We start from the raw sequence: 13,647 nt of genomic DNA on the forward strand, positions 1-13,647 counted from the left end.
CCCTTCCTGTGAGTAACCATTTTCATTAATTTCTGGTTTATTCTTCCTGTATTACTCCTTGCAAACATAAGCATCTCTGTGTGTATGTGTATTTTTCTCTTCCTTTTAAACAAAATGCTCCTTTGTATCTTGACCTTTAAAAAAAATAATTTATCACAGATATCTCCATATTAATTCATTAGGGCTGTATGGTGTTCTAGCGTGTAGATGTACCATCATTCATTTACTCTGTCTTCTAAGGGTGGGCATTTAAGATAGTTCCAGTCTTTTGCTGTTATGAATAATGATGCCATAAACAGCTTTGTGCTTTTTTTCTTTATATTTGTTGAAGTGTCTTTTAAGGGTGAATTCTCGGAACTAAGGAATACATGATTTTTTTCCCTCATTGCCAAATTCCCTTCCACAGGGGTTGCCCCTTTTGGCAGCACCACCAGCCATGTGTGAGAGTTTCTGTTTCTTCACAGCCGGCCAACCGGGTGTTGTCCATCTGCTGAATTTTTGCCAGTCTGATAAGTGAGATGTAATATTTCAGTATAGTTTTAATTTGGAATTTTCATATTATGAGTCATGTGAAGTTATGTTTTCACATGCTCAAGCACTATTTTTATATATATTTTCTGTTAACTAACTTCTTGTCTTTTGCCTATTTTTCTCTTGAATTATGGGTTTTCTTTAGTAGTCTTCAAGAACTCCTTATATTAGCGAGATTAGCTCTTTATTATGTAGTGTAATTATTTCTTTTCCTTCGTCATGTGTTGTTTGATTTTGTTTATGGTATCTTCTGACATGTGAAAGTTTTGTTTATTTAAAAGAAGTTCACTATCAATCTTTAATTGCTTCTCTGTTTTCATTGATAGGTTTTATATTTGCAGAGTTATAAGGAATTTATTCCTGTTTTCTTCTAGTAAATGTAAAGTTTGATATTTTTTTTTTACATTTAAATCTCTGATCCATTTAACTAGTACCATCTTCTTGGGCAGTTAGATTATTTCTAATTATAAATGAGTTTTCAGTGTGATTATTGACATCTCTTTAATTTCTTCTGTTTTACTTTAAAAGTTTCTAACAATCTTAGTCTAGTTCTAGGTGGCTAGATTATTGCCCAGATGAGAGTAAATTCCTCAATGTAGGCTTTCTGGATTTAGGTTGTATAAAATTTTAAGCTTTAAATATATATATATTCATACACATACACACACACACACACACACACATATAAAATAGGATTATATTTCCATACCATTTCTGATTATTTTTTAAAAATCTCACTCTGTTGGTTGAAGTATACAGTACTTTACTATGTACTTCTTAATTTCTTATGTCACCAGACATCTTTTTGTATATTTTTCTGGTATTTGTATTTTGTCCTTTATGAATTGACTAAGTATGTATATGTCCTTAACCTACCTTATTTCTTAATTTTAAAGTGTTCTGCATATGTACGTTAACTATATTAAGCATAACTGATACAAATATTTTTCTATTAGTTTGGTTTTTTATTTTATTCCTGACATTTTTTAGTATATACTTGTTTTTAAATTTTATTTGAAATTATCAGTCTTTTTATTTGTGGTATTTTCTTTTAGAGGAAGGGCAGCTACTGCTTAGAAAGGCTTTTTATACCTGAAACTAATATAATATCTTATGTCAACTGTAATTGAAAAATAAAAAAAATTGGGAAAAGGCCTTTTACATCCAGAGATTATATAAGTATTTTTCCTAATTGTCTAACATTTTTTTGAATTTTCATAAGAGTTTATTTGAGCCGAATGACAACATATGCCAGGGAGCAAGATCTGAAATGCTCTGGAGAATAACAGTTTTACAATCTTTGTAATTTATTTGAAATTAAGGAATGGATGTCAGGAAGCTTGGAGAAAGCGAGGTGGGGATTGGATTATAGGGTAGTTAGCAAGAGTATTTGCTCTCTTGAAGGTTAATACCTGCTTCCAGGGGTATCACTTCTGGGTTTTCAAAGGTGTTAACTTCATGCACAGGAACAGTGGACTGGGCTTGCTTAAAACCTTTCACAAAAGAAGTGATAGGCCTGGGGCATGACTATTCATCATTTATGATCAGATCACCCTGTGAGGTTACTTTCCATAAAACCAATTTTTTTCTTCCACAATTCTCCCTTTTGGTCATAAATCAATCTGAAGGAACATTGATGATCAGCCTATTGATCACATAGTGTGGTCTCATCTTGTTGACCATTGGGGTTGGGGCAATGCTGTTACCATGCGATATGAGTGGAGGCCTAATTTTTCCCACAAAAGGAAGGGCAGAGAAATGGAAGGCAGTCAGGTCTTATGGCCTTCTGTGTAAAAAAGTACTCTGGGTCAATTTTATCCTGTGAATGATCACGATCCAGCTTTCACCTCTTGTCTCATTTTCTGTATTTGGCATCCTGTCTAACATTTACATAAGCCATAAAAAGAGTATTAACTACTTCTAATATGTGTTCAGTAATCATAAGTAACTGGATTATATAGAAAAAACACAGAACCAGTATAATTATTATTATAACTAGTATCATTAGCAGACAGGTGAAGACAAACAGTTGGTTTCTGAGTTTAATATTACTGTTCATGCCTTGTTGATGTCTTTGGGTAGCTGTCTACTTCTAACGTCTACCTTAAGCACTTCTTCTGCTTTTATTTTTTTAAATACATAAATCTTTATAATATTTGAACTTTATTTTGGCATCTTATAGGCATCTGACTTTTTCCCCCATTTGCTAAATTATTAATTACCCACCCCAACATATGAAATATTCTGTATTTCATTCACTGAATTTTTACACACTGCACTGCTTCTGGACATTCTGTTCTGTTGCACTAATGAAGTTGTTGGTGACTGCCAGCATCATACTCATGTAGCTTTTTAAAATAAAGATTAATACCTGATTGTTTAATGCCTCCTTTAATACATCTGTTCATGAATTTTCTATGGTTTTTCATTTATCCTTCTTTTAGAGTGATTTTTCACACCTTCATTAAAAAGAATTTTGTGCTGTGCCTCAAATTACCACGTGCTCTCCTATAAAAGAAGTCCAAATGGGATTTAGAATAGATGTGTAGTATATTTATAGATTAAATTGGAGAGCATTTACATTTTTACAATATTGAGTGTTTCCTTTTACTCATTCCTTCAGCAGTATATCATGAAGTTACTATATGCCAGGGACTGTGCTAGATAACTTTTAGATTTTGTTGATATTGTTAATGAAGTTAAAAAATAATAATTAAAAAAATTCTCCCTAGCTATTACTGAATTTAGAAATGTCCTCAATTTTTTTCACATTATGATTGATCAGCATAGTGAGTTCTTTTCCTGTTTCTAGTAATCTTTCAATTGATTCTCTTAACTTTAATGAATAGACTATTAATAATCTGCAAATAATGATAATTTTATTTCCTTTCTAGCCCTTGTGTATTTCTTTAACTTGTCTTATTGCATTGGTTAGAACTCCTAGACCAAAGTTAAATAACATTACAGTTAAAGCAATATTGTTCCATTCAGAGATTTCTTACTTTGTTTTGTTTTTAATTAATTCCCCCCATGCTGCATCAATCATATGTTTATTCTATTTTTAATCATTAACACTATTAGCTTTATTAGATTTTCTAACATCAAGCTATTCTTAAGTTACTAGGATAAATTCTACTTGGTGATGGCATATTATAATTTGTAATTTAATTACGAATTTGCTTTGCTAATGGAAAAAGTCTTTTCCATTTATAATTTTTAATGGAGATTGGCTTGTGGTTTCCCTTTCTCCATTATCTCTGTCAGTGCTTGTTAGTAGGGTGTGCTAGCTTAAAATATTAATGAGGCATTCCTTCCTTTTCTCTCCTTTAGAAAGTTTCTGTTAAATTATGATAATAGATTTTTCCTGATTATGAAAGTAATCATTTTGTTACAATTATTATGAAATCCCACTACTTAGAGATAATGACCCTTGCCATTTTGATGTATTTAGTCCTGGATTATTTTTTTCTTGTGTGGGTGAAATTTTGTTTTATCACTTGATTTTTTTTTCTTTTAATTATGATGGATATTCTTCTATGTTAACAAGTTTAGGTTTTAGTCATACTTTTTAATGGTTACATACTCTTTCATCTCTTGAATGTGTTTGGTCTAATTTTGTAGACTCTTCTTAGGTCTGGTGTGTGTGTGTGTGTGTGTGTTTTGCTTTTTTATTTGTTTGTTAGCTCCTTTCTTCTTGAATGAGGAGAAATCCCCTCTCCTTAATGTTTCCCCATAAACTTTGTTGGTGGTTTTTCTATGATTTCCAGAGGTCTTAGAATAGTTAAGGTTAAACTTAACTCGACTGTTGATATCTTTTTATTTATTTATTTTAAATCCTACCTGAGGATATGTTTTTTTTATTGATTTTTAGAGAGAAGAAGCAAGGGGGTGGTGGGGGGAGGGAGAGAGAAACACTGATCGGTTCACTGATCAGTTGCCTCCTGTACCCACTCTGGCTGAGGATCAAACCCACAACCTAGGTATGTACCCTGACTGGGAATCGAACCCACAATCGTTTGTTGTATGGGACAGTGCTCCAACCAACAGAGCCACCCAGCCAGGGCTGTCGATACCTTTGAGGCTGCTTCATGCGTGTAGCCCCTGGCCAGTTGCTGGTTCTCTGCTATTCATCTGAGGAGGGAGCCCCTCCTCCCACTGAAGTTGTATAATTGCTACTTTTAACAAGGTAGCAAATGGCACCTATGGCAGAGTATGTCTTGTTAAACATACCTCTAATTTCATCTATGGCCGACTGTGTGTAATTTACATGGGCAGTTTTATTCTTCATATTTCTAAGTTTCTGAGACGCTCTCTCCCCACCCCTCCTTCATCCTTTAAGGTAGCACTTAGAGCCACAAACAGAAATTTCCTCTGGGTTTGTAGAATGATTGGAAAAAATTCACACAGTCCTGGAAAATAAGTGAGGTATGGTTAACATTCCTTTTGTACAAAAAGCACACACTGCTATAAAGCTTTCAAATGAGTTATGTGTATACCAGTGCGTTTAGAGAACAGTGGCTGGGATGGCAGGGGGACCTGATGTCTTGTCATCGGAAGCAGGGGTGAGTGTACCGTGGGTTTCTCACGGGGGAGGATGAACCTGGGGAACAGTTTCCTGCATGGCTTCAAGGGAGACAGCATCAGACGGTCGATTCTCGGGGACAGAACTCAGTAAACAGCAAGGACAAGGGGACAGCTTCCAGTCAATGTCAGCGGTCAGCTGTGGAGTCTCTTACCACCTGGTCAGGTTGCAGAGTGACCATTAAGATTCCTTCCACCCTGAGCTTGTTCATGGGAGGCTGGCTAAGTGTCTCTTCAGCCCTTTGATTGAATCATGGTCCATAAAGCAGCGTTTACATGAAACTTTTAGTAGATGTGATCCCTCTGGACTAGCATACTTAGGATGTGTTCTTTTCTTTTCAGCTTACGGTGACAATCAGAGCTTTGTTGCAGAATCTGAAGGAAAAGATCGCCCTTTTGAAGGACTTATTGCTAAGAGCTGTGTCAACACACCAGATGTATCCATGTAAACATTTCCACCTCTTTTCTAGAGTGGGAGGAAAAACAGTCTTATTTTAAGAAAGGAAGGAATCTGGGCCACCCAGATTTTTCCACAGCTTGAGGAAGACCTGGTTTCCAAAATATTGCCTATAATCTTGATTTCTATTTTAAGTGTGTGTTACATGTGTTACAGTGAATATGCTGGCGAAGCAAGGCATGCTGAAGGAATTGACTTATTTGGGGGTGACCTTTACAGTGCGGGAAGCTAATGCTGTCAGTGCTGTATTTACATCGGGTCCCTCACTGCCGTCTAGACTGCCTGGAAGGCGGTTCGCCACCGCTGCAGTAGGAAAACTTCCATGGTAATCCTGAGCTGTGATTCCGCTTCTGGAGTTTCCAGAAGTTTGAATGATCCATTTTATTTTCTGAGAAGCCAGTACCAACGGAAACTACCCATTTTTTTTCCTGTTTCTGTAGATTATTGAGATGTAATTTGTCTGCCTTAAGATTCTTTCATAGTGTACAGACCTGCCTTGGGTTTGGGAACGGAGAGGGATGGCGATTGCTTGAAGCAAGTTGTGTAATTAGCTTGACCTTCCATCAACACTGTCAAGTGTGAAAACATTTTTTTAGAAACTCCTCATCTGATCAATTTAGCAAAATACATGTGACCTTTTCACTAAATGAACCCTTTAAACCTGACTTTATATTGGTTTGAAAATTGACCTCAAACTGGTTGTTCATTTTTTTAAATTGCCAGTAGTTCATGTTCAAATCCCAAATTTTAGTATCTCAGGAAATAGTTGTTAATGCCCACTTGTATTTATTTATCCTCACCCGAGGACAGTTTTCATTGCTTTTAGAGAGAGAGGAAGGGAGAGAGGGTTTAGAGAAGCGAAGTGAGGGAGAAAGAGAGAGAAACACCAGTGTAAGAGAGAAAAATTGGTTGCTCATGTACACCCTGATGGGAATTGAACCTGCGACCCTTCTGTTTGTGGGCTGACACTCAACCAACTGAGCCATACCAGCTGGGGCACTGACCACTTTTAAATATGGAGGAATGGAGGAATATAGTTTCTTAGATAAAACAATAGAAAATGTTTTAAAATATATTTTTCTCCAAGTGTAACCCCTTATGTCACCAGGGAGGTTCATTTAGGTTAGGTGCATGCCCTGGCTGGTGTGGCTCAGTGGACTGAGTGCTGGCCTATGAACCAAAAGTTTCGGTTCCCAGTCAGGGCACGTGCCTAGGTTGCAGGCCAGGTCCCCAGTTGGGGGCACGCGAGAGGCAATGAATCGATGTTTCGCTCCCTCTCTTTCTCCCTTCCCTCTCTCTAAAGGTAAATAAATAAATAAAATCTTTAAAAAATAGATTAGGTGTATGATTTTCCAAATATCCAGTTATTAACCCGCTAAGGGTTCAAAAAAAGTTTTAACTTCAATAAGCAGTGGGTACTGTATTTTTAATATAATTGGAATAGTCCTGATACATTTAGTTTGTAACTTTACCCTCCATGTGGTGTTCTTTATTACTGCACAATTAGTCTCTTATAATAAGAGTTTTTATTTTATCAACATCGACAAGTCTTAATATATAGACCTCAAGGAGTTTCAGACTGGTAGGGCTATTCTTCCCACTTTAGTACTAAGTATTAGAAAGTCTGCACATGAGGTCAAGCTGTGTAAACTCATTTTATTGTTAACTAAACCGCATATATTAGAAAGGTAACTAAATATTGTTACACATGCAATATTAATAACTATGTATTTGCTAACTTTCATTAAGGTAACCGATTATTAGTCACCTTACAGTTTTTCTGTGCTAAATATATAGGGCACAAAAGATACAAATTAAGAACTTTTACTTTTCTCTATTAATAATATCTGGTAGTTATTAATTATAGAGAGTGCTAAGCATTCCACAGTAATAATTGCCTTTGTTCTACATGCTTGCAGCCTGTCTTTTAAAATCTCATAGACTTCGGTGCTGTGGTGATCTTGGAACTGCTGAATTAAACACCAAGCATTTAAAAATACCAAACTGAATTATTAAATACACTATGAAAATATTTAAGGACATTAAATATTTAGACTTTCCTAGGAGAAATCCAAAACTCAACTGGAATATAATAACTTTCTTTAAAATCCTATGCATTTTTCAAACAATTGTTTGAAAAACAATTTCTCCTCTAACTGAAACCAGTCCTAAGGATGAAGTTTAGATAATCCACCCCGTGGGGGCGCTCCAAACCTTTGTATTTTCAGGGAGCTGCTTTCTTTTGGTAGAATGGAAAGGAGGAGATAGTTTCTATGTAATGAAGGCCTCTTTTTAATCCCCCCCACCCTACCCACATGTTCCCTTCCCCTGACCTTCCTCTTCCCAGATATTTTAAATAATTCTATGGCGGTTATCCTCCAGATTTCAGATCTGTCAGATAGCAACTTGTCAGTGCCAGTAACCTCACATTGTTAGTTTGGGTGGTTCCTTCCTCTCCTTACAAAAAGGTATTGAGTCCAGGTCAAGCTTTGCACCCCAGGTCACTGATGGAAAGAGAATCCAGACTTCCAGCAGAGGAGACTTGACACTGAGGAGAGGCATCTCTGAGATCTTCAGTAACTTTCCTGGGCTCCCCCGCAGCTGGGAAATGGCAGGCCAAGGTCTCAGTGAGGGCGGTCTGGCCCGAAAGCCAGTTGTTTCAAAGCTGAAGCCTACTTTAGTAGGAGTAATACAGTCCGCTGTCACTTGGCATGTCTTCAGCTAGAATTCCCTGTTAATTGGCATGCTGCTGCCGTGCCAAGACAAATCCTGTTTATAGTGCAGATCCTCAGGACCCTCCTTAATCATCAGAAAGATTAAACAGTGTTCACTGTGCTTTATTAGGTATACTTTATGATGTTGTAATTCTTAGAAAAATTTTTGTCCATAAATCACCAATAGAGTGACTTTTTAATCCTTTTTTTGAGGCATAATTAATGTTGGGTGACCTTTTCAATGTGAATATTTGAATGCTGCGTTTCCTTACTGTGTCGGGTAGTTGAGAGTTTATGGTACTTTGCTGAGTAAATTTATTCCCTTCTGCATTCGTGAAACTTTCCAAAGAACACTACGAGCTGCTAGAAAGATAAGTCCTATGAAAATACCTTCCAAACAATTAAATTCATGGACGTTAGGCACAAGATGTTATTGCTCTTTCCTGAAAAAAGGTATTTTTCTCTTGGCAAGAACAAATGTGAAATTAAAATGAAGGTTCTGTGCTTTTGAATCAGTTAGTTTGCAATTCATAAACCAGAGTCCTGCAGCCAGAGAGTTTTAAATTGCTGAGAGACATTAACTCTATTCCCAGTGCTTCTTTGAGATGGGAATTATGATTGCCTCGCCAGGTGAGAAAAAGTGTGTGCTCCGCAGGCTGCCTGTGAAATTTCAGGTGGTATTACAGTTATTCATAGGAGTGGCTTTCTGTGAAGCTTGGGTATTCAAAAGCGGCATCTTTGCTACTTTAAGAAGAGTTTTTAAATGTCTTTACAAAGGGATTCAGTATCAAAAAAGTATTTTGAGAGAAGTTCTGTAGAATAATTTTTTTTTAATCTGTGAATAACTGTTTTCCACTTTTTATTATTTTGGGGGGGGAAAAGATGGGTAGACAGAGAGGTAGAAGGACGGAAGAGGCAGCCGTCACCTAATAACGAACTCAAACACGTGTAGGTGTGGTGAGGCCAACTGAGTAGGTTTTAGTGGCAGCCCCTCGTGGTGCCAAGGGGAGTGAAGTCCCTGGCAGATTTCACTGGTGCCTAGTAATGTGGGAAACACAAAGACAAGCTCATGTTTATGTCAGCGGAAATTTTGTGATTTATAGTCTCTTACATGGTTCTTTCTAGTTAGCTTTTAATGTTAAAGTTTCCTTGTTTTTCACCATGATAGTAAAAGCAGTTTTGTCTGTTGTGGTTCTTGTGAATTTCCATACATGACAACATATGTAACTGGAAACTTGATATAAGTCTCTCTTCTTCCCCCGTTTGTTTGGAAATGTTTCTGCTCCATGAAATCCAAAAGTCAGTGCCCTGTTGGAACAGTAGGAACAACACTGTCTTTGCAACCAGACAGAACTGAGACTGGAGCCCAGCTCCGCCCCTGCCTCGGGGCCAAAGAAAATCCAGTCTTTCCTGACCTTACTTTCATCCTATAGAGTAGAAGTAATTATACTCTGCAAGGCTGTTGTGAACGTTAAAGAAAATATATTTAAAGCACCTCAGAGGACTAGGCTCTCATATGGCGGGTGTTGAATAAAAGATGATATCAACACTTACTGGATAACCTTGGATAAGTTACTTAACCTCTTTGTGCCTTGTTTTCCTCGTCTGTGAAAATAAGGGAATAACTAAAGTACACCTGGTTTATAGGATGGTTGTGAGGATTAAATTATATGCATAGAAGGGGCTTCGCATATAATAAGCCCTCCTTGAGGAATAGCTGCTACTTATTTTATGATTGTGAAAGTTATAGGTACCATTGAGAATTTACAGATAGTCCTTCCTCACGGAGTTTATAATCATGTAAGGAGGTTAGATCATAGCACACAGGTAATGACAGTATTAAAGTCATGCTTGCACGATGTGATCAGTGCTTTGAGGATGGCATCTACACAACAGATAGTCAGTAGAGATCGCTTTAAAAAAAAAAAAAGGTGAAATGCTTTGTGAGCCAGAAAAATCTGGTCTCCAGGAGCCTGAACTGTCTGTGGTTCTTCTGTTACGGCACCGGGAAGGGTTTATCTGAAGACTTTTCGTTGTCCAGAGCAATTAATTAACAAGGAAGGGTTGCTTAAATTCTTAAGCTTTCTACAGAATAGAGAAAGTCCAGGAGCTGGAGTGGGGTGGGGCATCCTCTGGGTTCACACCATCTCCATGGCTCTTCGTCTTCGGTTCCAAGGGCTCACCAGGTTATGCGGAGAAGCTGGGCCTAAGAACACGGGTGACAGGTATTACTAATGTGAAACCAGGATCTGCTTTCACTGAGCCTCACACCCCATCCTAGCTGGTGAGCATGCACTATGGTAGTTAGAGCTTCCTTTTCCTCATTTATTTGTTCTCTGACCTTCTTCCATGGTTATCCATCGTGGTGGTGGAAGAGGAGGACCCTGCACTGGCCACTGACCATGTGCCCCATTTTCTTGTCCTTCCTTACCCTGTCACCACACCCCCAGCTGCCATGGGTGTGCATACATGCAGTATGATCAGTGCCTAGATGATTCTTTAGCCTCTTGTTAACGACCCCTCCCCCCGATCTCCTTATGCTCTCTGTTCTCTAAATAGATGAAAATAAAGAGGTGGAGTGTTGGTTAGTTTTCCCAGATTTATAGGGAGTCCTGGGAGTATTCTTTTTTTAAAAAAATTGATTTTAGAGAGAGTGGAAAGGAGGGGGGAGAGAGAGAGAGAGAGACATCAGTTTGTTGTTCCACTTATTTATGTGTCATTGGTTGATTCTCATATGTCCCTGGACTAGGGGATCAATCCTGCAACCTTGGTGTATCAGGATGACATTCTAAACAACCGAGCTACCTGGCCAGGGCCGGAATATTCTGAATTAGTATTACCAGTATTGTTCTTGTTTTTAGCAGAATGCTAAGAAGTGGCAAGATGAAGTGAGCAGTGCTGGGAACTCAGGGGTGGAGAAGCCCAGCACGATGTGGTGGGAAAGCCGTGATGGCCAGCAGAAAGAGCCGCCGCCAGGTGACTTAGCCACGCTGGCCCCCGTGTCCTGGTCAGGAGAACAAGAGCATTGGCTTAGGAGCTGTCTAAGGCCTCTAGCATTACCTGTCTATGATGCTGTTCTTCGGTTACTCGTCTGCCAAGCAGTCACCAGGTGTTACTGCTCTTGAACCTGATGTTCTCTAATTAGTCCCTTCTTCACTAGTTTAAATCTGTAACTGTCTGCTAAATTTAAAATCCATCTTTATTGTTTTTATTATTAGAAGTACTTTCTTCCCACATACTTCTTTTCGGTAGTTTTTACCAGTGACTCTGCTCTTTGCCTCATCTCCATCCTGTTCCACCTCATTGTTCATAGTTAACAATGTCCTAGGCTTTTCTAGGCATGATCATATATATATTTATATAAATCTTTTGACTATAATGGTATTATACTATACATATAGTTTTGAAATGTTTTTTTATTAATTAGCATACAACAGAACCAAACAATACAAATAATAGTCAATAAAAAAATAAATCTCCCTCACACCCTGAACTCCTAGCTCCCCTTCTTAGAGACAGTTGTTTGCATATCTCCCAGAGATTTTCTGTGTATATAGGAACATATAGGTGGCTACCTGATTTTTTTTAATGCATTGGGAATGTACCATTTACTATTTAGCTCTTTGCTGCTGCCACTGCTTCTCTGAATTTTTATTTTTTGGTTTAACACTGCATTTTGCAGATTAGTCCATATCAAATAAGCATGTAGTTAGTGCTCAGAAATGTTAATTATCATTATCATCAGTATATAAGGAGCTTCCTGGTCTTTGAGGGGCTGCAAAACATTCCATTGTGTAGATGTATTAGTTCCTTATTAAACACTAGAATGTTTCCAGCATTTAGCTATTAATAATGCCGCAGCGGACATCTTTATTTCTGAGTCTCGGTATAGATGTGCGACTATGTTTGCAGGAGATATTCCTGTTGAAAGAACGTGCCATTTAAATTTTGTTAGACATTTGGAAGGCTACCTGGCAGTTGGTTGGACCTGTTTACATTCCTGCCGAGAACGTCTGCGAGTTCCTCATTCCTCTGCTCCCTCCAGCACCCCTCGCCAGCCATTCTCTCCCTGATAAGTAAAATGTATCATTTCAGTTAGCATTTCTTTTACTTATGCAAAACTACATTTTTCCTTTGATTAGAGTTATTAGTGTTTTTTTCTGGGCTGTTATGTCTTTTCCCTTTCTAAATTTGCCACTATTAATTTGTGACTTGTAATTTTTTTGCAGATATTTAAAATTTTTATAAAGCCAGATTTATCTTTACCTTCATGCCTCTAGGTTGTCAATCTAGAAAGATTTTTATTACTCCAGTTTTATTAAAAAGTTCTCCTATGTCTTCTTCTAAGGATACCATTGTAATTTTACTTTCCATGGTTAAATCCTCGAGCCAGTTCAATGTATTTAATTGTAATATTGGATTATAGTTGAGCTTATGTTTGCTTGGGTGGTTGGATGCTGAAAATCACAGGTTGTCAGAGTAGGTTGAGCATAGTATTGTGATATAATTAATAGTTTCCACAATTTAAAATTCCCATTTGTCCTGTATAATTCATGTTATAGCTCTTGTCATTTTTGTTTTTGCTTTCTGAGGAGCTTCTTTTAGACTGATAAAAGTCTTCTGCTTTATTGACAATTTACCATTAATTTGAAGCGCATCAATATTTATTGTTGATGTTGTGTTAATCAAAAGGCTCATGTTTAGCCCTGTTATTAATACAGGAGAAGTACTTAAGGCCACTGTTTCTTAGTTACAGTTGTTACTTCATGGTTTCCGAGATGGAAAACTGAGCGACTGTAGCTGAGGAGGAAATGGAAAAGCAGTGGCAGTGATTTTACTCAGAAAAGCATGGCATCCTGGAATGTTGAGGGAATTCATTTATTATTATTATTATTTTATATCTAAGGCCACTAATATTACTTAGCTACATTGGTTCGGGAAATTTATGATTTTTCTAACTACTGTCTGTTACTGGGGACTTTTTTTTACAGGTCTATTTACCATTTTACTAGCTAACCAGCTCTTTACGTTCAGAATTAGCAAGGAAAGCTGTATACTCACTGGACCGCAGTTTTTCCACGCTGGGAGTGGTTATGCTGCCATGTGTTTCTGCCAGTTCCTTAGAGTTTTAGGGGGCCTAAGCTTAGAGATTGCTAGCCCTCTTTTAAAAAGAAAACTATTTGTAGATCCAAAGCAGCAGTCTTACTAGTATCTTGCTAGAACTAGGTAGCTATGGCCAAGGCTGCTTTGAATCACCAGTGTTTCAGTTCTAATAAAACAAAGACCATTCAATAAAAAAGTAAAAAGCAAAAGCAAATGAAACCCATTGTGTTAAGGTGGCTTATTTGTATGCTGGTTTTTTAT

The 13,647-nt window shown here is 37.5% G+C and overlaps 1 protein-coding gene across 2 annotated transcripts in view; it reads left to right on the forward strand.

The window, feature by feature from the left end:
- STX8 (syntaxin 8) overlaps nt 1–13,647 on the forward strand; it is a 237,052-nt gene that overhangs the window by 10,981 nt on the left and 212,424 nt on the right. For both annotated transcript variants that reach the window (XM_090292517.1, XM_090292518.1), the window contains exon 3: nt 5,455–5,549. In XM_090292517.1, coding sequence (XP_090148643.1) covers nt 5,455–5,549 — 95 coding nt within the window. The remainder of the gene's footprint in view (nt 1–5,454; nt 5,550–13,647) is intronic.

This window comes from Furipterus horrens, unplaced genomic scaffold (genome assembly GCF_987537825.1).
Source record: "Furipterus horrens unplaced genomic scaffold, mFurHor1.1.pri manual_scaffold_11, whole genome shotgun sequence".
NCBI lineage: Eukaryota > Metazoa > Chordata > Mammalia > Chiroptera > Furipteridae > Furipterus > Furipterus horrens.